Source organism: Plectrocnemia conspersa, unplaced genomic scaffold, assembly GCF_051122295.1.
Source record: "Plectrocnemia conspersa isolate PC_06_02 unplaced genomic scaffold, ASM5112229v1 ptg000013l, whole genome shotgun sequence".
NCBI classification, from domain to species: Eukaryota; Metazoa; Arthropoda; class Insecta; order Trichoptera; family Polycentropodidae; genus Plectrocnemia; species Plectrocnemia conspersa.
Window position 1 is genome coordinate 3,613,957 of NW_028277177.1, and position 27,526 is coordinate 3,641,482.

At 31.7% G+C, this 27,526-nt stretch overlaps 5 protein-coding genes across 6 annotated transcripts; 2 read left to right on the forward strand and 3 right to left on the reverse strand.

The window, feature by feature from the left end:
- Positions 1-6,919: 6,919 nt before the first annotated feature.
- LOC148227054 (uncharacterized) lies at positions 6,920-8,955 on the forward strand. Its single transcript, XM_088201911.1, has 4 exons — positions 6,920-6,947; positions 7,337-7,690; positions 7,834-8,414; positions 8,942-8,955. The coding sequence occupies exons 2-4, from the start codon at positions 7,338-7,340 to the stop codon at positions 8,953-8,955; spliced, it is 948 nt and encodes a 315-aa protein (XP_088058037.1). The 5' UTR covers positions 6,920-6,947; position 7,337.
- Positions 8,956-10,514: 1,559 nt separating this feature from the next.
- On the reverse strand, positions 10,515-11,367 carry LOC148227055 (transient receptor potential cation channel protein painless-like). Its single transcript, XM_088202556.1, has one exon. It carries the CDS (start codon positions 11,334-11,336, stop codon positions 10,515-10,517), a length of 822 nt encoding a protein of 273 aa, XP_088058682.1. The 5' UTR covers positions 11,337-11,367.
- Positions 11,364-14,307, reverse strand: LOC148227056 (transient receptor potential cation channel protein painless-like). Its single transcript, XM_088202555.1, has 2 exons — positions 13,386-14,307; positions 11,364-13,230 (listed from the first exon to the last, which is right to left on the reverse strand). The coding sequence occupies exons 1-2, from the start codon at positions 13,565-13,567 to the stop codon at positions 11,364-11,366; spliced, it is 2,049 nt and encodes a 682-aa protein (XP_088058681.1). The 5' UTR covers positions 13,568-14,307.
- Positions 14,308-17,648: 3,341 nt separating this feature from the next.
- Positions 17,649-18,509, forward strand: Ak6 (adenylate kinase isoenzyme 6). Its single transcript, XM_088202557.1, has 4 exons — positions 17,649-17,784; positions 17,866-18,017; positions 18,078-18,223; positions 18,282-18,509. The coding sequence occupies exons 1-4, from the start codon at positions 17,748-17,750 to the stop codon at positions 18,484-18,486; spliced, it is 540 nt and encodes a 179-aa protein (XP_088058683.1). The 5' UTR covers positions 17,649-17,747; the 3' UTR covers positions 18,487-18,509.
- Positions 18,510-23,352: 4,843 nt separating this feature from the next.
- LOC148227058 (uncharacterized) lies at positions 23,353-26,135 on the reverse strand. Of its 2 annotated transcripts, none has more exons than XM_088201887.1 (2): positions 26,011-26,135; positions 23,353-23,932 (listed from the first exon to the last, which is right to left on the reverse strand). In XM_088201887.1, the coding sequence occupies exon 2, from the start codon at positions 23,920-23,922 to the stop codon at positions 23,470-23,472; it is 453 nt and encodes a 150-aa protein (XP_088058013.1). In that variant the 5' UTR covers positions 23,923-23,932; positions 26,011-26,135; the 3' UTR covers positions 23,353-23,469. The 2 variants fall into 2 exon arrangements, with proteins under 2 accessions (XP_088058013.1, XP_088058014.1); XM_088201888.1 differs by having other exon boundaries at positions 26,016-26,105.
- Between the last annotated feature and the right edge of the window lie 1,391 nt (positions 26,136-27,526).

The window sequence follows — 27,526 nt, forward strand, 5'->3', positions numbered from 1 at the left end:
CATGACAAAATAAAAAGTAAGGGCGATTGTAATAAATTATATTAAAAAAATACACTTTTCATTGCTTCAAGGTATTACTTTTGTAGTTAAATATTATACATACAAATATACAAGTTTTATTTGTAACATATAGCAAATATAAGTTATTGGCACTAAAATCTAGTCAATAAATATAAATAAGGATTTTAATGTGCATAAAATGAAATTTTCGGTTCAAAAATATGAAATATAATATATTACTATATTTACAGTATGATATTTTTTTATTTTTGCTAATAGTCAAAGAAACAATTGGGGTTTGCTAGCCTGTACTGGTGTGATCTCCTTTGAGCTCCTGCTGTATCGAAGTTATGGCAGTTAATGAAAAAGAAGGAAAAAAATTTAATATATAAGTTTTAGCCCCTCTTATCAGAAACCATAAATACCGCATTAATATACATCAACTTAATGATATCACTAGGCGCAACTTAATTTTAGATACCCTTTTTTTCGATTGATAAAAAGCACTTAAAGATTTTCATATTACGTATATAAAAAAAATTGTCTCAATTTGTAATTTCTTATAATCACAAACATATATCCCATTATCAATGTTGAAAACGATTCAACGAAAGCATAAATTAAAAAAGAGTGCAGTAATTATAAATTCAATAAATATATAAGAAAGTCGATAAAAATACAAGTAAAAAAGTACAATAAAATTTTTTACGTTTAAAATGTAAAAAATAGATTATAAATAAAATGTAAAAAAGGGTTAATATATATTCTGTGCATCTTTGGGTCTTTTGAACCCGGAATCCGAAAAGTTGAAAAAAGTATTTCCTATATAATAATAAAATACATTGCATTAATTTGTAACTGCCGGTCGGTAAAGTGTGAACCATAAGTCCTAAAATATGATTTTCGAAATATGAGATTAAATTTATTTGAGCTATAATACTGGCTAGCTCCGCATCGTTTTTGATGGCTTGTATGTCGCTGACTGTTAAGTTATTTAGGAGATTTAACACTTTAGAATTAACACAATCGGAATCACGAAGTCAAATAAAAAAAAATATATATATATATCACGAAGTCAATTATTCGAGTGAATTCAAAGTTAATGAACGTTTCATAGAGTTCATAAATTTAACTGAAAAAACTGGAAATTTCTTCTCACTTTTTGCACTGGAAATTTCTTTTCACTTTTTGCACTAAAACTTAACTTTTCGTTCAAAAATATGAAACGTAATATATTACTTTTTTTACTGTATATTTTTTATTTTTGCCTTCAGTCAAAGGAACGATTGGCTTTGCTAACCTGTACTAATATGATATTGTCTTGATTCTCCTGCTATATCGAAGTCATGGAAGTTAAAAACAAATTCTAATAAATAAGTTTTAACGTCATTTATCAGAAACCAAAAATACCACAATTTCTCATCCTCTTTTTCATCACTCGGCACAACATAATTTTAGAGGCACTCTTTTACAAATGATAATAAAGCATCACAAAATTTATTACAAATTTTCAGACCACGTATTTTCGTTGCCGCTTCCGTGGGTCAGGTTGGCTAGTGCTAATGCTCAGGTCACACGTCTGTCTGGAATGGCTGGCGCCGTTGGATCTCCTAACCCACGATGGCAATGCACGCCCGCCAGGTGTTGCTACTCTCCGCATTGGCAATTCGGGATTTAACAATCGGCCATCCTGAAACAATTAATGTCCTAATAATAGAATTGGCCAAGCCGTCATCTTTCTCAGTGAAATTACATAGTACTACACTCGTTACATCCTAAATCTGTTTATCTTTCTACCTCAGCAATCTAATCTTTTCATCCGGCTCGGTTGATTTCAGAGTCATCCGAGTCTTCACCTGACGAATCACTCGTATGAATGGCTCCGCTTTGATAACATCGTAAGGCATCAATCGTCACGGCCGCTTTAAACCGTTTATATACCCTAACAACCTTAAGTGAAATAATTTGATATCTATCATTACCCGGTTCCTTGAAAATGTTGTATGGTTTGCAACCTTTCTCGCCAGGAGCTGTAGCAGCTTGGCGCCATAAGACTAGATCTCCAACTTTATGTTTAGTTGCTACCTTTCGTCATTTATCAAATCTAGCCTTCATTCGTGCTGCTATGCGCTGTATGAACCCCTGTGGACAACTTTGCCATCCGTCCGCTTTGATAAGAGAAAATCAAATCCGCAGGTGAAAACCTAAAATTTCGATCACAGTTTCAAATTACAAACATAAATCTGTCTCTCAGAAGAGGAAGCTTCAATTCGCAAGAGAGTTAATACAAAATATAAACAATGTTTGACATCCTTAAATACCGCAGTTAAATAAAACAAAAGTGGTGAAATAATAATAAGTTAAAATGTCATGTTCTTAATTAAAAGGGTGGTTTTAATTATGAATAATCTCATTTATAAAAAAAATATTAATTAGAATTTAACCACAAACATAAAATTTAACCACATACATATACACGCAATTTAATTTAATTGCTAGTCATTTGCACAACAAATATTATCGTAAGCTTTTCTGTGTGTAAAAATCTAGTAGAATATAAATAGATTTAATACTTGAAATAAAGAAAATTGAAAGATAGGTACACCCATGCCTCGATATACGGCCGCTCTTTATATGGCCTTTCGCTATAACGGCCCTCTTCAATTAAGGCACGTTTTCGATTTACGGCCTAAAATGTTTCGCTATAACGGCAAAAAAACTTTTTTTCGATGTCGATTTTTTAAAAAATTTAAAAATAGATTTAATTTGCATAATTTTAAAATGAAAGGTGAAGCAGCTAGCGCCGATGAGACCGCATCTAAGGAATATCCCAATATTTCAAAGGGAATTATTGAAAGAGGTGGTCAAAAAACTGAACAAGTGTTTAACGTAGACGAAACAGGGCTTTATTGGAAGCGAATGCTTGATTGCACGTACATTTCAAAAACCGAAAAATCTGCGCCTGGTTATAAGGTGTCTAAAGAACGATTAACTTTGCTACTTGGTGCAAATGCCGCGGGTGATTTTAAGCTAAAACCACTTTTAATATATTTGTCCGAAAATCAATTACCCGTCATATGAAGATCCAACAAGAAAGCTTGGATGACTAAAGCTACTTTAGAGGATTGGTTCAAAAATCACTTTTGCACAGAAGTGAAAAAATATTTGCGAGACAATAACTACAACAAGGCTGCTAATTTTGGATAATGCACCAGGGCATCCTACTAATTTATCCGAACTATCTGAAGATGTCATGATTGAGTACCTTCCGAAAAATACAACAGGTCTGATCAAACCAATGGATCAGGGTGCAATAGCCACTTTTAAGGCATATTACATACGCCGAACTTTCCGACAACTTATAAGGGAGACCGATGGTAAATCTTCAATTAAAACATTTTGGAAAAACTATAACATCAAGGATACTGTTGACAGCATCAGTGAATCATGGAAGGAATTAAAATTAACAACAATGAACCATGTTTGGAAAAAAATATGGCCAGAATGTGTAAAAAGTACTGATGCAGAAGTTAATTGCCTTCCTGAAATTAGGCAAAACATTTTGGATCTAGCACATGATCTCGGCTTTGAAGGTTTGAACGAGCGTGATGTGCTTGATCTACTTGAAGCTGATAGGGAACCCCTTTTATATAAGGAACTCATTCAGTTGCAAGTAAAACCGGCATTTAATGAAGAGACAGAGCCTGTTGTATTCAAACAGCTAACATCAAAAAATTGTCAAAAGCTTTTTCCTATTTCGAACAAGGAATAAACATCTTCCTTGAAAACGATCCTGACGTTGAACGTAGCGCTAAAGTTTCTCGAGGAATTAACTTAGCCATTAGCTGTTATAAATCACTGAAGAACGAAATAGACAAGAAGGCAAGACAAACAACGTTGGACAATTTTTTTAAGCCAGGCCCACTCTTACCAGCGAAAAATGATGACGACAGTGATCTGCAGGCTACCATTTCTTCATCGTTTTCAGATTAAAACCATTTTAAAAAATATTATGTATGTATACATACACATATTTTATGTAACATGAAGTTGTTTCATTTTTGTTTATGGATTATTGTTGGTTTTTGGAATCGGATATTATTTTATGTACAAATATATGTACTTGTTATGTATGTATTTTTGATTTAAATGAAATAAAAAGATAAAATGCATTTTAAATGATAAATCATGTTACATATTTAACAAATTTGGAACCGATCCCATTGAATTTGTATTAGAATAATTGATTCGTTATACGGCTTTTCGCTTTGCGGCCAAGTTTCGTGGAACGTATCTAGGCCGTAAAGCGAGGTATGGGTGTATTAGAAAAAGAGTATGGCTCGGGAAATTTTGTACGGAAATGTGAATATGTATAATAATATTCCTAGGACAATCCGCAAAAATAAAACTGTAAATATAAAGAAACACCTTCGTGCATTTTTATATTTATTTGTAGCATAGAAAGGGTTAACTCGTACCTATTATTATTTATTTAAGAAATTATACTACAATGTTAAAAAATATATAAAATGGCATTTTTGTCATGAGGCCCGAAATCATTGTTTTCCCAGGGCTCGGGTTCGCTTTCCGCGGCCCTGAATTTGATCAATTCATCTATAAACTTAGCAAAGATCTTATGCTACTTATGATAATAAATACATACTAAACATCTTATTTGTTGGCCTAATTTAACATCTTATGATTAGTAGAATTTAAAAATCATTGCGATGCCACCATTTTAGGCCTTTCAATAAAGTAAAGGAAATGAAATTAGTGGATAAAAGTACTACACCATTTAAAAAAAAAAAAAATACTGGTTTACGTTAAATTATTAAGAATTTGTAAGCATATCTCGTATTTCAATAACATTTTGAATCTGTAAAATAAAATCTCAACCAGGATGTAGACTCATTGTCCGTCGAAGGAAAATCGCAGGGACGTTTTCTATTGCGCAATTTCCAAATTTGGAATATGCGCAAAACAGATATTTTCCACTTATGTCTGCGAAATTAATAGAATTGCACAACAAAGATTATATATATTAGAATAATTGTTATTTGCTCGTTCAGTAATAGCCGTTGGCATCTGCGTTGCTATGATACCTACTCTATAAATTTTATTAATGGCATTCATAATAAACACACGAGCACCAAAAAATGCTGCTAGCGCGTTACAAAACCGTAATTATTAGATGACTGTAAGCTCGGAGCTATTTTGTAACGTAAAGCTTCTTGTAAAGAGAGTACTTATTTATACATACCTTTTTTCATAGTGTACGACCTTAGGAAGCGTTTGAAAAGATACAATAAAAGTGTTGCCATTACGCATTAAAATAATGTAACGAGTGGCGTTTTTATGAAAGCCATTAATTCTGAAATGCCTAGTCAAATCCATTCTTACTGCCATTTTGATTTCTATTCCCAGTAATATTTTTCTTAATTTTTACCAAATAAAACAGTTTATATAGGTCATAAAACTGCGGTGGAGCGATTTATTTGGCCATTTTCGCAAGACTGATATGACGGCGGCGAGAGCAAAATTTATTCTTTGGTGGAACTAGACGGGAGCGTGACGGCCAGCGGTGCCTCATCCGCTGATCTCATTCATAACATTCAATAAACATTTAACTATTATATTAATTCAATAAATAATACTGCAGCGGTACAATCTGTGTATAATTGCCATTTGTCACTAAAACAATTGTCGGTATATATATATATATATATATATATATATATATATATATATATATATATATATATATATATATATATATATATATATATATATATATATATATATATATATATATATATATATATATATATATATATATATATATATATATATATATATATATATATATATATTTATTTTAAATCTCGGGATTCATCGCGATTTATGCTTACTTCTATTCTATAATCGCGATGAATCCCGAGATTTAAAAAATAATTATACTCGCGAAAATCTAAAAATTCATATATATATATATATATATATATATATATATATATATATATATATATATATATATATATAGCCTGGATAGACGTGACTAGTTCAGACCGTACATAGTATTTATATAAGCAGAATTCTAGTGTTGCACATGGCGCCAGCTCAACTCTTCTTCAATGGATCGACACCTTGACTTTCCAGTTTGAAGAAGCCACAACGAGCTCTACGCAGTAAAAGTATGTAGTGCTCTTTGCAGCCGTATAATAATAAATAATAAATAAGACTTATAGATAGATTGTTCAACCGATGCTGTAAACCGTTAATTTCAGTGAAACAATTAATTCGAATGGAATTTGGTGAATCGTCTCAATACTTTTGATGGACTTTCTCTTGTGCCAATATCAAGTTGTATGCTATACCTATGTTCGGGTTGATTTGATATCTCTCTAGTTTGTGTGGATTAAAAGATACACGCTTTGGGTAAAGGCCTCGCTGAATTTTTATTGTCTTCGATGCACCTAAGGGCTTTTTTATATGACAATACATAACTCTTTTAATGCAAATAGTTTTTAATAACTTTAATCTTCTTTAGTATAAGACATTAAAAATCGTCTGTGTTTTGAGCAACTACTTTGACTTCGTATTGTGATTCTTTACAAATCATTAATGATAATTGCGTTTTAGGTACAGCTCGGTGTCTAATTGCATTCTTTACTTTGGCTGTGTGACTTATTAAGATGTTGATGCCAAAACGGCTGTTTCATGTACAGTTTATAGCACATAAATATAATTCATAGCAATAAACAATACAATAAAAATGCAGGTGCTATCATTGGATGGTCGTGTTGATTAAAATAGAGTCGTAGAGCCTTGCAGTTGTGAAGATGGTGAGTCTCCATTGTCTCTGATTCCTATTGTCAGCTGAGTTGAGCTAGTGAGTGTGTCGTGAGTCGTCTACCAATAAGCCGTGAGCTGTCTCTCATATGTGTCAAGTATTTAATACTTTTTCTTAGACTAAACTTGTATTTGTATGAGACCAATAAATCGCATTATTGTTTAACCACATCTATATATATCCCTTGGTGAAAGCATGTATTTAATGTGTGGCCAGTTGTGGGTGACCATCTGATAATAACAAAGGATAAGTACTACAATGCTATTCTGTGTGTGCAAGGTCACACATATTGTTTCTTAAGACTCATGCATTAATGAGTCTTGATGTTATAGTGATTGAATAATGGCTTTTGAAAATTTATATGGCAATTGTTAGTAGTTACTAAAGATTTAATTTGTTTTATTAGGCCATACAAATTTATTGTTCTAGCTTTCTAGAGGGCCATTGTTGAAACCCCCACAGCTTGATTGTTTCATGGATTTCCAGGATGGCGGAAAGTGAGCAAGAACTGAGTGAGTTGTCGAAGATACAGCCAGTCATGGTTAATAGCACCACCGAAGATATTAAGCTTCGGTTCCAGAACTGGTTGGGGGAAGCACAAGGAGATGAACCTGGCGCAACCGGTGGAAGCCAACCAATTTACAGAAACCAGAGCTCAATGGAAACAGCATGGAATCTACCAACGGTTAGAAATCCCCCTCTTCGGACACCGTCGAACGTTAGCTTAGCTTCTATAATGACATCCAATTCGGAGATAGTCAAATATATTCGCATGTTCGAGAGGAACCACGAGAGCGAATGGGATGAAGAGAGTGAACTGCCACTGAATGAAGAAAGAAGGTAAATATAATATTTTTTAAAATGCAGTATTGTCCTTTTTTTAAAGCATCCTTTTTTGCTCTGCGCATAAAGATCCAGCTCTGCTACTGAAATCAAATTTACTGTTTTTTATATAATATATGATCATTTTGTTTTTGTTACAGATCAAATGATTCACTAGCAGAAATTTTCATAGTTGCTCAAGAAGAACTCATTTCTGCCTTAATATTTGAAAACAAGGAATTGTTTAAAAAGCTCTTGAATTCGAAGAAAGTCGATCCTAATTATGTGTCCATAGGTCTATTAAATAGAAAAACATGTCTTGACTTTGCCTGTTCTAAGCAAGGCATGTCTGAATATGTTAAGCTTTTATTGGAAAACAAAGCCGATATTAATAAGTTCAACGAAGAATATAAAAAAGCTCCGATACACTTTGCCGCCGTAACAGGAGATGTAGAAACAATCAAAGTGTTGCTTAGTAGTGAACATATAGATATGGACAGTATAAGCTTTGACCAAACTGCTTTACATTTAGTGATTCAACACAGAAGATACTTCAAGCGCAAAAATTACAAAAAACTTGTTAAAGTTTTAGTAGATGCAGGAGCAAATGTAAACATGCCTAATTATCAATTTGTGACGCCTATACACTTGGCAATTCAAAATGGTTCAGAAAATATCATAAAATGTATACTCGATTACTCTAAGAAGCTTGTAGATATAGAAAATTACAAAGATTTAAATGGCAAGACTACAAAAATGCTATTTGAAGAGCAGTTTCCTGCAACCTTGCTTACAGTGAGAGTTTTTATTTTCAATCTTTTTTCAGGAACAATTTATCCTGTTTGCGTACAATATTTTTTCCACTATTACTTTTAGCTTTTCATATTTTTTAATGTACGTATCATCGTTCTCCTTGTTATATCCAGAACTTTTCTCGTCTGATAATGATCTGACAGTTACAATATTCTTATTATTATTAAATTCTTTGATCTGTACTTATTCATTAAGCTCCGAACTATCTTCACTTTCTGATGTGACGACTCATCCTTTCTTACTAATATTCATGGGCCTTATTTCTACAAAATAATAATCATTACAATAACAACGAATATAATGATTATAATTCTAAGAAAAAGTTTAACTAACAAGGATGAAATAACTTTTCAAAATGTTATGTTATTGTAGATTTCCCATGGTATGATATATTCTCGAATTATTGATATATTTTCTAATCTTCGATTTTCCTGTAAATTTAATTGACAATTGCAGATTGCACACTGTGAGCTTTTATTCAGCAAATTTAAACTAATTTAGTTAGTAATATATTTACGATCTTCAATAAAACAAGATCGTCTTAGTAATTTAGCTATTCTTAGCATCGAACAAGAAACTATGAAAAAAATTGATTTCTATGCATTTTTTCGTTAGTTGATTTTTGTATAATCATATCTTTTTAAATGATTAATTTTAGACGTATTTTTAACACTTTACAGACCACTATGATCAATTGGGAAAACCATCTTGTTGATTATTTGTTTAATTTTAAGTATTTTTTAAGTACATGTAAATAAATAAATTAATCTTAACGATTAATTACAGTAGCTGTATTATTATATTATTTATAATTATATAGATGTATATTTTTTTTTAAATATGATGTTCACAATCTCATAGAAGCTTAAAAGTGCAAAAGAATATATTTTAGGGTAAGTATGTATATATATTTATGGAATATGAAAGGTATTAACCAGAAAAAAATAACAAGTAACGTACGCTGTCTGTATTGTTTATAGCAGATGTTATCTCGATATCATCACTAATGTTTAGATAGTATTTTTTCTTGTTTATGCAATATATATACATACTATAAATATAATCTCTGACGCATTTCTAACATTTTTTTAAAATAAATTACGTACTAAAGCAGCAATTATTAACAATCACGTAAAATGCACATATTTTATTTTAATAAAATAAAAAATCTTTATATCTGCAGGTTTTTATTGGCTGCTTTTGATACATTTATTGCGCTCTTTACATAAAGGAGCGCTAAAACGAGACCATTTACTAACTTATTATTAATAATGTAATGGATCTCAATACGAAAACGGTGGATTTTTTCCTACCGTATTCGCCCAGGCTTATGATCTGATTTTGATTTGAGTTGCCCATACACGCGCGGATCTGTCCGACGGATTTGTCCATGGCGGGTGCCGGGCGGACAAATCCGATCACGCGTCCGACGTCTGTACCCAGTCCGTGCCGTTCCTTGACAAACGGTCCAATTATTTTAGGCTCACGACTAGAGCCTCCAATCCGAATATTTGAATATTCGAATACCGAATATATTTGTCAGTTTTTTAGTATTCGTTATTCGAATGTTTTTTTAAGTATTTGTTCATATTTATAATATAATATATTATTGATATTTTCTTAAACAAACTGTTTAAACGAAACAAGGATTTGAATTATTCAGGTAGACGATTTTTTTTTGTATGTACCACTACTTAGAAGTGCATTTCTGCACCATTTCGCCCTTTTGTGTATTTACCTTCCTATTTTTGTATGTTGTTTATAACAGTCAAGAGTTCGACTCGATATTCGAGAAGACTTAAAGTTTACATACAGTACGTATCTGTTTCATAGCATTCACTATTGCACAATATACTTGAAGATTCACCAATTTTCTTGCTTTTTAAGAAAATTAATAGTATTAAAAGCTGTAGATATGATTTCAGTAAAACAATAGTAATAATAATGATAAATTTATTTTTGGTAAAAATATAAATATTAAGTATTTTTTTATATATATGCAAGTAAAACATAAAATTGTGAGACATATTCATTTCCCAACCAGATTACGGATTTCTTTTAATTCTTTCATGAGTTCTTCCAACTTTATATGCAAACCATTATTATCATTCTCTTTTTCATGGTACTTATTGCTAATTATGGATATGGCTGATTCTACTATTTGATGATCCATTTTGAGATCAACAAAAGTTTTAAAGTGGTTCTGATTTAATTCAACAAATTTATGCCGCGTTTCCATAACATCGATGTTGGGTATCTCAACTTTCGACTGTTGGTTAACTTTGATGTGTAATCGAGCAGCTGGTAAATAATTCGGGAACAAGCAGATCTTCTCAGCCAATAGTTTAAAGCACGAGTGACACTGTAGCCAATGACATATGTTATGCACGATTGAATCAGTATTTTTGTATGTATGCGTGTCTCCTAAAAGAATGCCTTCGAAATGTGATATTAACTGTATACGAGACACAATGCCGACTAATTCTGCATCATCTCTAATGGCTTGCGTATCGCTGACTGCTAAGCCATTCAGGAGATTGAATAAAACAATCGAAATCAAGAAAACGAATAGTATAAATATAATATAGCTAACGAGCGACTTCTTGAAATCAACATCTGAAGCTTCAAATTCCCCCGTCAGCATTATTATTGTTTTAAATAACGACATTCCTGGATCTGAAAAAAAGTTTTTTTCATCTTCCTTATCGGACATTTTCGTTTCGTCAAACTCATCTTTAATTTTATTACTATCCGCTCTGAACAATGTGTAGAAACTCAGAGCAAATGAAATAATCAAAAAGCAATACCATAATAAAAATTTGAAGAAGTTCCACGTTACAGTTTTAAACATAACTATGTTTGTGGATAATGATGGATGTTAACCAATCAATAAAACCAATACTGCTGATGATATCAATATTGCCACTGCTTGAATCTCTCGGTTTTTGAAGTTATTGTTAAAGAAAAACAAGTAACAAAATATTATCAAGATCATTTCTAACCAGCTATCATGGTTTTGCCAATATTTTTTTACCGATAATAGAATCTGCATGGTTTCTCTTATGGTCAAAAATATAACTCCTATAATAGTTAAAACTTTCAATGTCTGCATTACGGCAGAAGGTATAATAGTTGTGTCATATGTTTCGGCGCCCAATAATATGTATGAATTTAGCGAAATCCAAAACAAAACGTAGCATTGCAGATTGAAGTAAAATAAACAACTAATTCGTTTCCATTTCATGTAAAGAAAGCTCGTTATGACTGGAAGCTTTAATAATCTTTTTAAATTATGGTTCTTCGACATGTATACAAAAATGTCAGTCTCTGGTACTAGTAATTGATCTTTCACAGTTGTATTGCATTTATCGGAGACATCACTGCATTTTTCATTCCTTTTTTTATTAGGCGGCATGAAAGAAATATAATTAAATTCTATGTTGTAGTTGTCATCATTTGAAGAGTCATTGTTAGTATTCAGACACAAATCCAAATACGAGTCTAACATTTTCGGTGAAATTTTCGCTAGAGGAGGATTTTCATGTTCAATATTGTCTCCAAGATAAGCACCTGTCTTCAGACACTTCATTACAACATCTTGATCACCGCTTCTAACTGCATAATATAAAGGCGTACAACCTAAATAATCTTTACAATTTATATCGAAAATTGCTTCATTAGAATTAAAAAGAACCATAAAACAATACTTATAGTTGATATTGTGGTTTTCTAATTTCACATTTTTAATTAATTTCAACAGTAAGAAATTATCCACTATGAATTCGGTTTCTTTGTTCGCTATGAGAAGATCTACTATTTTGTAATATCCGTTACAACATGCATATGCAAAAGGCTTGATACTATCATAGGAAGTTGCTAGATTTGGATCTGCACCTTTCTCCAATAACCCTTTAACAGCAAAATTACAACCTAGCATGCAAGCCATCTGAATAAGCGTATGGACACCGTTCTTTTTATTCATAATGTTAAATAATGTATCACTTTTTACCTTATTCAAAACTGTAATAAACTGATCTTCTTTATTGTTCGCTAGATGTGAGCGTAGTATATGATAATCTTCTACAGCATCAATATCGGAAGATATATTCTGGTGCTCAAGGAAATGAGGAAACTGCTCTTCAAATAGCATTTTTGTAGTCTTGCCATTTAAATCTTTGTAATTTTCTATATCTACAAGCTTCTTAGAGTAATCGAGTATACATTTTATGATATTTTCTGAACCATTTTGAGTTGCCAAGTGTATAGGCGTCACAAATTGATAATTAGGCATGTTTACATTTGCTCCTGCATCTACTAAAACTTTAACAAGTTTTTTGTAATTTTTGCGCTTGAAGTATCTTCTGTGTTGAATCACTAAATGTAAAGCAGTTTGGTCAAAGCTTATACTGTCCATATCTATATGTTCACTACTAAGCAACACTTTGATTGTTTCTACATCTCCTGTTACGGCGGCAAAGTGTATCGGAGCTTTTTTATATTCTTCGTTGAACTTATTAATATCGGTTTTGTTTTCCAATAAAAGCTTAACATATTCAGACATGCCTTGCTTAGAACAGGCAAAGTCAAGACATGTTTTTCTATTTAATAGACCTATGGACACATAATTAGGATCGACTTTCTTCGAATTCAAGAGCTTTTTAAACAATTCCTTGTTTTCAAATATTAAGGCAGAAATGAGTTCTTCTTGAGCAACTATGAAAATCTCTGCTAGTGAATCATTTGATCTGTAACAAAAACAAAATGATCATATATTATATAAAAAATAGTCAATTTGATTTCAGTAGCAGAGCTGGATCTACGCACAAGTTGCCTTTGGGCGCAGAGCAAAAAAGATGCTTTAAAAAGGACAATACTGCATTTTTTTAAATATTATATTTACCTTCTTTCTTCATTCAATGGCAGATCGCTCTCTTCATCCCATTCGTTCTCGTGGTTCCTCTCGAACATGCGAATATATTTGACTATCTCCGAATTGGATGTCATTATGGAAGCTAAGCTAACGTTCGACGGTGTCCGAAGAGGGGGATTTCTAACCGTTGGTAGATTCAATGCTGTTTCCATTGAGCTCTGGTTTCTGTAAATTGGTTGGCTTCCACCGGTTGCGCCAGGTTCATCTCCTTGTGCTTCCCCCAACCAGTTCTGGAACCGAAGCTAAATATCTTCGGTGGTGCTATTAACCATGACTGGCTGTATCTTCGACAACTCACTCAGTTCTTGCTCACTTTCCGCCATCCTGGAAATCCATGAAACAATCAAGCTGTGGGGGTTTCAACAATGGCCCTCTAGAAAGCTAGAACAATAAATTTGTATGGCCTAATAAAACAAATTAAATCTTTAGTAACTACTAACAATTGCCATATAAATTTTCAAAAGCCATTATTCAATCACTATAACATCAAGACTCATTAATGCATGAGTCTTAAGAAACAATACGTGTGACCTTGCACACACAGAATAGCATTGTAGTACTTATCCTTTGTTATTATCAGATGGTCACCCACAACTGGCCACACATTAAATACATGCTTTCACCAAGGGATATAGGTGTGGTTAAACAATAATGCGATTTATTGGTCTTAAATTGACATTTTCTCCCACTCATACAAATACAAGTTTAGTCTAAGAAAAAGTATTAAATACTTGACACATATGAGAGACAGCTCACGGCTCATTGGTAGACGACTCACGACACACTCACTAGCTCAACTCAGCTGACAATAGGAATCAGAGACAATGGAGACTCACCATCTTCACAACTGCAAGGCTCTACGACTCTACTTTAATCAACACGACCATCCAATAATAGCACCTGCATTTTTATTGTATTGTTTATTGCTATGAATTATATTTATGTGCTATAAACTGTACATGAAACAGCCGTTTTGGCATCAAAATCTTAATAAGTCACACAGCCAAAGTAAAGAATGCAATTAGACACCGAGCTGTACCTAAAACGCAATTATCATTAATGATTTGTAAAGAATCACAATACGAAGTCAAAGTAGTTGCTCAAAACACAGACGATTTTTAATGTCTTATACTAAAGAAGATTAAGGTTATTAAAAACTATTTGCATTAAAAGAGTTATGTATTGTCATATAAAAAAGCCCTTAGGTGCATCGAAGACAATAAAAATTCAGCGAGGCCTTTACCCAAAGCGTGTATCTTTTAATCCACACAAACTAGAGAGATATCAAATCAACCCGAACATAGGTATAGCATACAACTTGATATTGGCACGAGAGAAAGTCCATCAAAGGTATTGAGACGATTCACCAAATTCCATTCGAATTAATTGTTTCACTGAAATTAACGGTTTACAGCATCGGTTGAACAATCTACCTTTCAATTATTATTCTATAAGTCTTATTTATTATTTATTATTATACGGCTGCAAAGAGCACTACATACTTTTACTGCGTAGAGCTCGTTGTGGCTTCTTCAAACTGGAAAGTCAAGGTGTCGATCCATTGAAGAAGAGTTGAGCTGGCGCCATGTGCAACAATAGAATTCTGCTTATATAAATACTATGTACGGTCTGAACTAGTCACGTCTATCCAGGCTGAGCCCGATAAAAAAGTTATACATATATACTTACATACATATTATCTTTTTAATATACCAAAAAAAAATGATAAATATATAAAAGTATGATAAAGAAAAGACTGAAACTTGATCATCATTTGAATTAAGTCAAAATCCTTATCTTAATAGTCCTTATATCGAATAAAACGAAACTGTTGACTATTAAGATAAGATTATTTTACATTGAAAAACAGATACCGATAGTTATTAAATTTGTATTTTGAATAAATGTATGCTAAGACTTTCAGTCAGTAGCAAATTTGTAAAGTCGATTAATGTCACTGTATGCATAACTGGTTATAATTTTTTTTTATTGTATAAATGTTTTGAAGCTCTCTTCATATAAAATATCTCATTTCATAGTAATAATAAAATGATTAAAACATAGAGTTTAAAAGTTAAATAAGAATTACAAATTTCACATTTTTTCTATTATATGTGGATAAATATAGGGATACGTGAACTGGTTAGTACTAAGGTAAGGTAATTCAAAAACAAGTATGTAACAAAACATAAAAAAAAGTGATTACAAAGTTACAAAGAAAAGTATGTTATAGGTTGGTGCAATAATATTCTTTGTGTATATGTCACACAGTATATATTATACACATTTGAACAGTATGTACTAGATTATTATACAATTTTAACTGTTATTTTATTTTTATTTTTAGACAATATAATTTGTATAATTTTAAACTAATTCAAGGCTCACATGAATTATAAATATAACAAAGTATCGTAAATAAAATTACAATTATCAAATACAAAAATATTTTGATAAGCTATTAAATTATTAATCAATTAAACATAAAAAGGTTTGATATACATATAAATTATCAATCAATAAAACACATACCATAAAAAGGTTTGATACATGGGTAAATTAGTAATTAATAAAATAAATGAAACATAAAAAGGTTTGGTACAAAGCTAAATTATTAATCAAAGAAAATATTAAATATCTAGTAATGTGACAAACGATTTACGGTCATTTACCGTATTCGTTACACTGTGTACATCTTATCGTAGGACTTTACGCGTGTGAGCAATATTTCGTGAGATAAATTCACCCACTCCCCTCCTCCACCAATATCAATTCTCGACTTTTTTCTACTCAACCTCCCTCTACATATCTTTGACCTGGACCGGCTTTGAATATATCATAGAGATTTCGGTCTTTTAATCGATTACCTTGAGATTTATTGTGTTAATGGATTCATATTAAGAGCGCCGGATTTGTTTGAATCGTTTTCTGTTTCCTATTTATTGTGTTTATAATATTAAAAAAAAAAATTATGTGATATTTGATATTCACAAAATTTTTAAATATTGCATATGCAAAATTTTAAGTTTAAAATGAAAATATAGTCCCCAATTCTAAAATGAAATTAGTTTGTGTATGTATATGTCTATTTTTACTATACGAGTCAACTATTTTTATTCTTGGGGGGACTTTGAGAATTTTTCTCACGTAATATTGCCTATACGGTAAAATGACCACACGGTAAAAAGTCACATGGTAATAAGCCCGTACGGTAAAAAATCCACACGATACGTATATCACACAGTGAAACGGAGACGCAGAACGAGCGGTCGCCTGGGGCTCCAAGTGGAAGCGGCATTTACTCCGAATGAGGGTGCCTTTTGATTATACTTCAAACGATATCGGTATCTCTTCGATTCTTTGGAAAAAATTCTAAGATGGTATTTGAAAAAAATTCTAAATGACCTTTTTTATAGTATATAATAATATTTCTCAAATCTACAATTTTATTATTTTAATAATTAGTAAATCTGTTTGGTGCATTGACGAGTCAGCCTTATGGTAATAAAAAGACGCTTGAATGACTCCCGTGACATTTTTTTAATTAACATTAAATTTTCGCTTAAAGATTAAAACGCAATACGATTTTCAAACGATATTGCAATTTAGAAGAAAGGGGGACTATCACTTCCATCGCCTCTTCCCTGGACCCGTCCTTGAATAAATGAACGATGCTTATTTTGGCGACGGATGGCAATTAGACACAGATTGGGCCTCTGCGGTAATGTTTTTATTGACGATTAAAGTTGTTTACATTTGGACGAGGCACGAGCCCGCGACGCGTGCCCGAACAAGCTGAGGGTTTCCGTGGGAGAGAATAACCGTAACGCCAGTGTTACCCAAGTGCCGCCAAGTTTTGGCCATAACAAAATTTAGGCTCCCACACTTAAATTAAAATAATTTATTTTTATGCTTATTTCTGTGAGATATTTTTAAGATACATTTTAGTGTAGTTTTTTATCACTCACCTAATTTTAATTTAAGTCAATTATTTGTAAATATGAGGTGTCAGAATATTATTTAATTGTATTAAGCTGCTCTTTTTTTTAATTATTAATGAATATTATTACCTAATATTTTTAAAGCAATTTTATGATTTTTAATATGGTCAAAATTTTATTAACAAAAATAGTTTACTTTGAAATTACCCTAAAATTTATATATTGATGTAAGTGTGTTTTATAAGTAAATTTATTATTGTTTCCCAATTCCGTATTTGCAAATTTTACAAGATAATTTATTTTTAAAACATAGTTAATGCTCGCTTATTCGGTTTTAATATATTTTAGGTTAAAATTTTGACGTTTGTTAGTCAGCGTGAATTTACACACAATGGCGGAAAAGACCGAACCAAACATATTAATAACCGGTATTTTATGAAATTCTGATATCATTTCAATAATAATTGCTATGCATCATCACATTTAATACGTTTTTATGCTAATAATAGGAACACCAGGAGTTGGTAAATCTAGCTTGTGTAGAATATTGGCGACAGCAACAGGTCTGAAATGGAGAGATGTATCCAAAATAGCCAAAGACCATGATTGCTTTACTGAATTTGATGAAGAGTACTCGACACACGTTTTAGACGACGATAAAGTAAGGTTGTAAGGTAATTGTTTTTATTAGGTTAAAATATGTAAATCGTTTTAAATTTAGCTACTAGACTTTATGGAACCTCTAATGGCCCCTGGAGGTAACCTTGTCGACTATCACGGCTGCGACTTTTTCCCAGAAAGGTGGTTTGATGCTGTTTTTGTGTTGAGAACGGATAACACAAAGTTGTATGATAGATTATTGGCTAGGTATGTTTATAAATGATATAATCTTAATACATGTTATGTTTATTGTGCATTTTTGTAGAGGATATTCGGGTAAAAAATTAGAAGATAACGTACAATGTGAAATATTTCAAACAATACTTGAAGAAGCTCAATCATCGTACGAACCCAACATTATTTTCGAACTTTTGAACAATACAGAAAGCGAACAAGAAGACAACGTAAGAAGGATCATTAAATGGATGAGAAAATGGAAAAAGAGCACTGTAGAAACTGATGATATATAAGCAATAAATATATATGAACAATATTTTCTTTTCTTTGAAAATTATTGTATTTACACACATTAATATATTACATATTGCAAACATCAAAGATGACATTAATCCAGTAAATCCATTGTTATACATTAATATTCAATCTAAAACTTCTTAAAATATAATATAACCTAAAAAGTAGTGATGGGTTTTTCAAGTGACTATTATCCGGTATCATGCCCAGAAAATATGTTAATAGTTCACTTAAGCAACAATTAAATAATATAGAGTATATGCCTCTACAGTGTTCTGTTTTAATGACATAACACATTACGTGCTGTTGACTCTTTTATGCGTCATTTGTAAATACAAAAAAAATATAATAATTATAGATATATTTATTTTAAACAAATGCGTAGGTCCTCTGAATAATAATCAATGATATAGAATCTATATCATTGATTATTATTCAGAGGACCTATATATACCTATATACCATCTATAGTATAGATGGATTAGAACTGTTCTTTAATCATAAAAAGTTCATGTTTCACTCATCAAACTGTCAGACATATTTTTATAAACATATATATTGTGCATTTATTTATTTTATAAGTAAAAAATAGAAACATTAATGGGTATAAGTAATATTTTTTTATTTATACATAATTAATACTTTAGAACTATGAGATATATTCATTTCCCAATCAAATCACGAATTTCTTTTAATTCTTTCACGAGTTCTTCCAACTTCATATGCAAACCATTATAATCATTCTCATTTTCATGGTACTTATTGCTAATTATGGATAAGGCTGATTCTACTATTTGATGATCCATTTTGAGATCAACAAAAGTTTTAAAGTGGTTCTGATTTAATTCAACAAATTTATGCCGCGTTTCCACAACTTCGTTGTTGGGTATCTCAACTTTCAACTGTTGGTTAACTTTAATGCAGCTTGTAAATAATTCGGGAACAAGCAGATCTCAGCCAATAGTTTAAAACTCGAGTGACACTGTAGCCATTGACATATGTTATGCACGATTGAATCAGTATTTTTATAAGTATGCGTGTCTCCAAAAGAGTCCCTTCAAAATATGATATTAATTGTATACTAATTCTGCGGCATCTCTAATGGCTTGCGTATCGTTGACTGCTAAGCCATTCAGGAGATTGAATAAAACAATAGAAATCAAGTAAACGAATAGTATAAATATGACATAGCTAACGAGCGACTTCTTGAAATCAACATCTGTAGCTTCAAATTCGCCCATCAGCATTATTATTGTTTTATATAACGACATTCCTGGATCTGAAAAAAAGTTTTTTTCATCTTATCGGATGTTTTCGTTTCGTCAAACTCGTCTTAAATTTTATTACTATCCGCTATGAACAAAGTGTAGAAACTCAGAGCAAATGAAATAATTAAAATACAATACCACAATAATGAAAGTGAATAATGAAAGATATAGACCAATCAGTAAAACTAATACTGCTGATGATAGCAATATTGTCACTGCTTGAATCTCTCGGTTATTGAAGTTATTGTTAAAAAAAACAAGTAACAAAAGATTATCGAGATCATTTCTAACCAATTATCGTGGTTTTGCAAATATTCTTTACCGATAATAGAATCTGCATGGTTTTTCTTATGGTCAAAAATATAACTCCTATAATAGTTAAATCTTTCAATGTCTGCATTAAGGTAGAAGGTATAATAGTTGTGTCATATGAATTTAGTGATATCCAAAATAAAACAGCATTGCAAATTGAAGTAAAATAAATAACTAATTCGTTTCCATTTAATGAGTTATGACTGGAAGTTTTATAATATCTAATATTTTATCGCAGTTTCTAGACTTAAGTCTCTCACCTGCTTGACGAGGATTGGTGTCTGTGTGTGTTAGCACGCATCACCTTTTTATTATTATTTTATTTGTTTGAGTTAAAGAAATATTAGCTGGAATTAATCAAGCAAATCAGCTATTAAGCCATTTGCATGATTTCGTATTCTTTCGCGGTGTCTATTATTAAGCCTTTCAAAATGATTCTTAAGAGTGTCTATTTGTAGATCCTGGTGCAACATCGAATTGCGAACATACCAAGGAGCGTTTGCTGCGATTCTCAATGAAATATTCCGCTGGGCTTGTAATTTTTGAGGGTATTTGCGAGTATTTATAATATGTCTCCACACAGGGGATGCATAAGACATTGAGGGTCTGATTATTGCTTTATAAATTAGCAGTTTATTTTTTATACTTAATTTACTTTTGCGGCAAAGAAGGGGGTAAAGCTTAGCTCTTGTGTATTTAACTCGATGAATTAGAGTGTCTATGTGTGGTTTCCACGAAAGTTTAGAGTCTAAGGTAAGACCTAAGTATTTGGCCTTATTATGCCATTCTATCGGTTTATTATACTTTTTAATTTTGGCTAAATTTTCTATAGCAAAGGCTTTTTTTCTTCTAAGAGAGAACATTACTGCGACGCTTTTTAGTGGATTTGCAGTGACCAGCCATTTGTCGAACCATTTTTCAATATTTTTAATTTTATTTTGAAGTTTAATTACCGCTCGATGAGGATTTTTATAGGTACACAAAATAGCTGTATCATCAGCGAATAGAGCAGTTATGTCGTTACCGCGGTGTTTGGTTGGAAAGTCGCTCGTAAATATAGTGAATAATAAAGGACCCAGTATTGAGCCTTGGGGCACTCCAGCAGTTATAGGTCTGGGATTTGACAAATGATTTTCAAGTTTTATGTTGAAATTTCTCCCATTTAAAAAAGAGTTGATTAGTTTAATTAAATTAGCAGGGAATTTGAAATGTATTAGTTTGAATATGATGCCTGTGTGCCAGACACGATCGAAGGCTTTGGCGATGTCCAGGAACACTACTCCAGTGGACATTCTCTTGTCAAAGCCCCTTTGGATATGTTTCACCACTCGATGAAGTTGATCAGTAGCAGAGTGTGCGTTTCTAAAGCCGAACTGTTCATCGGGCAAGATTTTATTTTCTTTAACATGAACTATTAATTTAGCTTGAATAATTTTTTCGTAAATTTTGCTAGCAACGGGTAGCAAATTTATAGGTCGGTAACTAGAGGCTAATGAAGGGTCTGTTCCCGGTTTGCGAAGGATTATTACGTTTGCTTGCTTCCACACCGTTGGGAAGTATAGGCACTCGAGAGAAGAATTAATTATATTTAAAAAATAATTTATGGCACTTGGGGGGAGGATTTTGAAAGCTTTATTTGGTATGGAATCATTGCCGGGTGCCTTTCGATTAGGAAGTAGACGGATGAAGTTTTCTAGTTCAGATAGGGTAATTTTTATATCAATATTAGTATCCGCTGTTTTTTCAAAAAAGGATTTTATGCACTTTTCTGTTTTATTTTTAAATTTACGTTTAAGTTTACTTAAATCGACCGAGCATTGATTTTGAAGACTGTCCGCTATAGTTTCGCTCTTTTCTTCAACTGTATATACAAAGTTACCCGTTGATATTGTGGTTTTCTAACTTCACATTTTTACTAATTTTAAGAGTAAGAAATTATCCACTATGAACTTGGTTTCTTTGTTCTTTACGAGAAAATCTACTATTTTGTAATATCCGTTATAACATGCATATGCAAAAAGCTTGATACTATCATAGGAAGTTGTTAGATTTGGATCTGCACCTTTCTCCAATAAACCCTTAACAGCTAAATTGCAACCTAGCAGACAGTAGGTAGACAACCTAATAGGGGTAGGCAGTACAGATGATCGCTTGGGGCGACAGATCTTGTGGGTTGCCGTGATACCAAATAAAGGCGCAATATTCACTTAAAATTATCAAACAATATTGTTAAAGAATATAATCTGATATTATTTGCCGCGCTGATGCACTAAGCGATTCGCTGTTAAACAATAAAAACATGTATATAATATTTCTATTTGATGCGAATTCAAGAGGTTGAAAGCCACAAAGTCGGGCTGTTGAAAGATTAACAGTATGGAGAAGAGAACAACAACGGCGATCTTGATCTCCTTGCTGACATCGTATACAAAGTCACTGACACACTCAAAAGTGTACTCGTTCATTTCGAGATTTTCTGGATATTAGCTCCTCAAACTAGGCATAACTGACATGTAATTTTATTTATGTTTCGTTCAGCCCCATTTTCCTAGCTGATGATTGAATGGCGTTATAGGCTTCTATTAGTGCCTGTTTTGATCTCACCACTATATCTATGTCATCAGCGCAGGCGAAGATTTGTATCGATTTATTATAAACACTGCCGGTTATATCTAATTTGGCATTTCAGATTACTTTTTTTAGGGAAATCTTGAACAGATTGCACGCTAAAGCATCGCCCTGTCGTAGGCTGTTGATTGATCGTAAAGGCTTTGATAGATTATTTTGTACTCTCACTTGGCATTTGATATTTCAGGCCAGCCAACGAGAGCACGTTTCCCCGTGCGCTCTGAAGAAATACTAATGAAACCAATAAAATATATAGTACTATGGGGGGTGGGGTCCCGCTCATCCGGCTGTCACAAGCTGGGTGCCCGCCAATAAGGGTTGGACTCGTAGGCTCAGGATAGAGAAAGGAGGATAAAAATCTTGGATGAGGTTAAGACCTCATCAATAAATTGTTCATCAAATCTAGAACATTTGATTTGTAACATTAGCTTTCAGTTGAATTGTTCTACATATAATGATATATTGTGGTAATTTACTCCTTTAAAAGCAAATTAAATTCTGTTCTTCTTTATCGTGATGTTACTCTGTATATGTTGTATTTATATGTATATCTTATGATATGACTTCGGTCAACAGTTATTAGTGTGTCAATATTTACAATTTTATTTTTGAAATGACGTCACTAATCTAAGCATTATATTAAACAAATAAAAATATGTATATAAAATAGTTTATTTTATTATAAAGCATACATATTTAGAAATATGTACATTTGTGTTTCTAAATTATTAAGTGTATAATAAATGCAAATACTTTTTTAGTTAGAACAAATTAAGGTGTGCAACTACATGACATTGCACTATAATTATCCTTCAGGTATGGTATGAAATCTTTGTAGTATTCTCTGAAAACTTCCAATGACGCTATCTTTATTTTCTGCACAGCCTTCATTTGTCTCGTAAAATTGTTCGCTTTAAGCAAAGACCTCATCGCTTCTTTGTCGATGTCTTCGACTCGTCTTGCGGCTTTATGTATTTCATCATATTTAATTTTAAACTGGGGAGTACTTTCTTCGCCGCCTGTGTTAAGTACTTCGTAGCATAATTCCCAACAGTCGAAAGCTCTCTTGCCATATTTGTATTTGTTATATTCTAAAAACTTTCTAAAGTGATAACGGCCTTTATCATTGTTTAAGACGACATCAAAGTCCCTCTCAAATCGTTCAATATCCTTGCTCGTTAAGCGGATTCCCAATGATTCGGAAGAACTGAAGCAAGACGCCATCTTGCGAATTCTGAAATATAAAATAATATTTTTAATAACAATTATATGCAATTTTTTATCAATTAATTTTGTTAAGTATTTTTAGCATAGATAATAAAGTAATTAATACAGAATAAAGAACCATCGCTATCGTACGAAACATATAAATATATACACAATGACAGACTATAAATGATAAATCGTCAGCTTGTAAATATACCATCAAAACTTTTTTAAGATTCTTAATGAAACGACTGAAATTGATTAATATGTATGTACCAAAAAGTAATAACTTATATAGAAATGTTTTTGTATATTTCATGGTGTTATTCTTTTTATGTTAAATTTAACTCAATATGAGACTTTAGTCCATCTCAGAGAAAATATATTATTAACGTAATTATAAGAAAAAATTATGAATTTGATCAGTATGGTTAACATAAATGTACATTTATATTTTGTAGAGATTAACCAAAGAATTATTTCAAGATATATGTGCATTGAAATAAATACTTTTTTCCGTAAAACAAATAGTTTTAAAAAAATAAGCATTAAATAAATATATCTATGTTTAATAAAAAACATTTTATTTGTAGTGTGCACTAAAATTAATGATTCGTGCATTAAAGCATTAAATATATTGATACTATTAAAAATATAACTTCATTGTAACAGTTGCGAAACGTCTAATTGTTGTTTAAACTCAAACCTAACCAAATGAAAGTTCTAAAACTAATTAAGAAATATGAATACATACTACGTCATTTAAGCTTTTTCTAGGGAAAAGCAAAAGTTGGCCAGTCGGTGGTAATTTTTTTATTATTTCGATTTCATTAAGATTCATTTTTCTGGGTAAATTAAAGAGCCCCCACCTGCCTCCTCTCCAAATGACGTCCCCGTTTAGAATCCAGCGTTCATATTAAAACTTTTTATAACAATATTAAGACTTACATTTGTAGTTTTGATATTTTAATTGTAAATGTAATATTTAAAATGTATTAATATATATAATTGTATTTTTTTGGGAAACTCATGTCATCGTCCACCGTTGTTCGATCAACATAAGATATTATAATTATATCATTAAATACCATGAGAATAATTATCTCCTAGTTATGCAAAAAAAATGATTTAAAGAGGCACGAATATTACTACAAATTGATATGTGTATGTCGTTTAAATTTTACTAGTAATCTCTTTAAACATTAATTATGATAAGGTGACTGAATAAACATCCTCCTTGAACAAAAATGTCCGAAATGATTAGCTCCCGCAGCATCCACAAATGAAAAAAAATCCGAAATGACCTATTTTAGCTCCCGCAGCAATTTGTTTAAACAAAAATTTCCGAGATGGCCTTTGAGCAAAAATTTAAAATTTCTGAAATGACATTTTTTATAAATTTTTCCTCCGTTGTCCTCTTCGAACAAAAAAATTTGAGATGGTCAAAAATATTGGGAATTATTTTATTTTAGCTCTCGCAGCAATGTCCTTTTTATCCTCCTCGAAAAAAAATTCGAGACCTTTTTATTTTTAGTGCTCTCATTTGATATTTTCAAAATCTGGACACCTTAATAATTATGATAAAGATCTAAATCAATAACATAAATAAGGGAAAAACGCTTAAGAATTATTTATTAATTAATTTTATGCGTTCGTGTGCCATATGTTCTGCGTAACTGACCTATCTTATATAAATATAAATGATGGTGTTAATTACATATACGCTCTTATCTATATAAAAACAAGAAATTCTAGTTTTTCAATAATTTACTTTTGGCCATAACATACATTTTTTAAATTACGATCGCAAACAAAAATGTTATGGCCAAAATGTATTTTCGCGATTTACGTTATTACACCTGCCGGAAGCAAAAATATACCAGGTGAACCATTCAGAACGCAAGATAACAGCTTATGGCCAAAAACACGAACGACCAAACATCGGTTGCTTGAAGACAATCGATTATTTTGTCGGTTCGTGGGAAAATACATTAGGTTTCCATAACAAAAAATTGATCAATGCAATTAGAGAAGTATTTGAGGATAAGTATAAGTGTCAATATTATAATAAGGATAAGTGTCAACACAAAGAAATCTTGTCCGAACCTTACTCAACATCCGTTTCATGACTCGATGTAATATAAATAGCCGAGAGCCCGCGCCGCAGACGCCACAGCACGCGCCGGCTTCCTCACGGAACTGAGCTATGTAGTCAATGCGAAATCAGCGATCGGCAACTGTAGACTTTGGTATTTTTCTTACGTATGTGAATCATCAATATTATGCTTTTATAACGTTAATATATTTAAATGTTGAATATTGCAATATTTAATTAACAAAATGATCAGTATTTATAACGACTTCTCAGTATGGATATAATTTTTGGTCAGTATAAAGACGGTCGTTTTAAGTTTAATAATACCTTTCTTTTAGTGTAGTTTTAATTGCGATATTAACCTTTCTTTTACTGTAATATACACCGAGTGTACATGTTATCTTATTATGTAAATATCTTTAAAAATATGTCAAATAAAATTTTATTATTTTAAGTATTTTTCCGCGATACATTTACATAATAAATCAGATAATTACAATTTATAGATTTTCATATTATAGATTATAGATTTATAGATACAATTATAGATGATAGATTTTGAGGCAGAAGGCAGTGTTGTAATGATAAAAACGTCCCAGAGCGCTAAACTTTCACCCCCCTCCCTCCGCACAAATTGCGTATTTTTTAAAAATAGACAATATTTATATTTAAAAATATTTTCATTTTTTGAAATGTTTTTGTGATAATAAAAAAACTTTTTTCAACACTTCAGTAATGTATTATAGAATTATCCTAATGTAATATGTATTTTATTTTATTATCCTGTTTCAAGATTGCTACGGGATAAAGTGTTATCAAAGAATCACTGATAAGTTATTAAATTAAAATGCATTTCTTACAACAAAACCGAGCATCCTAGAAGACATGTAAAATATATTATTTATACCCTATTTGCGTTAACACAGTCAGTTCGAGAACAATCCATTTCATCATTATTCATAATTAAAAAAGAGGTACAGTTTATAATGGGCATATATATGTTGTTTATACATAGTGTAAACAATAGTGACCACAGGTTGGAACACTGCAGAGCTCCAAAAGAGGTGAAATTTTCATTTGACAGGCAGCCACGATAACTTACTAACTGACGACAATCCCTTGAATAACTCTTGCAGCAGAATTACATGACAAATCTAGAAGGATGATATATTTTTGAGCTTATGTAGCAAAGGAATTAGTCACCATTGTAAAGAAGAATAAAATGCTGGTGACCGTGAATCGTTTTAGACGAAAACCAAGCAAGCTGCAGACAGTTACTATGGATCAAACAAATTAGCAGAGACCGAAGTGCTCGCTTATGATGAGAATGTTAAGATGTGTTCATTGTTTTTCTATGCGGAATAGAAACGTTATTTTTTAAATTGTAAAACTTATTTACAAGTGCTTAGAATAAGGTGGAAGCTGCTTATATTCAGAGCTATGCAATCTCATATCGAAATAGTAAAGCAGTGCCTTGATACAGCTGAATTGAAACATAGAATGCAGAGAGATATATTTTATTTAGCT

What these genes read in the sequence shown, in the direction of transcription:
- LOC148227056 (XM_088202555.1), bottom strand. Translation starts at nt 13,567, where the DNA reads ATGGAAACAGCATTGAATCTACCAACGGTTAGAAATCCCCCTCTTCGG. An exon ending in CCATTGAATGAAGAAAGAAG is followed by an intron (nt 13,231 to 13,385) that starts GTAAATATAATA and finishes TTTTTGTTACAG; the next exon opens with ATCAAATGATTCACTAGCAG.
- LOC148227054 (XM_088201911.1), top strand. Translation starts at nt 7,338, where the DNA reads ATGGCGGAAAGTGAGCAAGAACTGAGTGAGTTGTCGAAGATACAGCCA. An exon ending in CCACTGAATGAAGAAAGAAG is followed by an intron (nt 7,691 to 7,833) that starts GTAAATATAATA and finishes TTTTTGTTACAG; the next exon opens with ATCAAATGATTCACTAGCAG.
- Ak6 (XM_088202557.1), top strand. Translation starts at nt 17,748, where the DNA reads ATGGCGGAAAAGACCGAACCAAACATATTAATAACCG. An exon ending in ACCAAACATATTAATAACCG is followed by an intron (nt 17,785 to 17,865) that starts GTATTTTATGAA and finishes TGCTAATAATAG; the next exon opens with GAACACCAGGAGTTGGTAAA. An exon ending in TATGATAGATTATTGGCTAG is followed by an intron (nt 18,224 to 18,281) that starts GTATGTTTATAA and finishes GCATTTTTGTAG; the next exon opens with AGGATATTCGGGTAAAAAAT.
- LOC148227055 (XM_088202556.1), bottom strand. Translation starts at nt 11,336, where the DNA reads ATGTTTAAAACTGTAACGTGGAACTTCTTCAAATTTTTATTATGGTAT.
- LOC148227058 (XM_088201887.1), bottom strand. Translation starts at nt 23,922, where the DNA reads ATGGCGTCTTGCTTCAGTTCTTCCGAATCATTGGGAATCCGCTTAACG.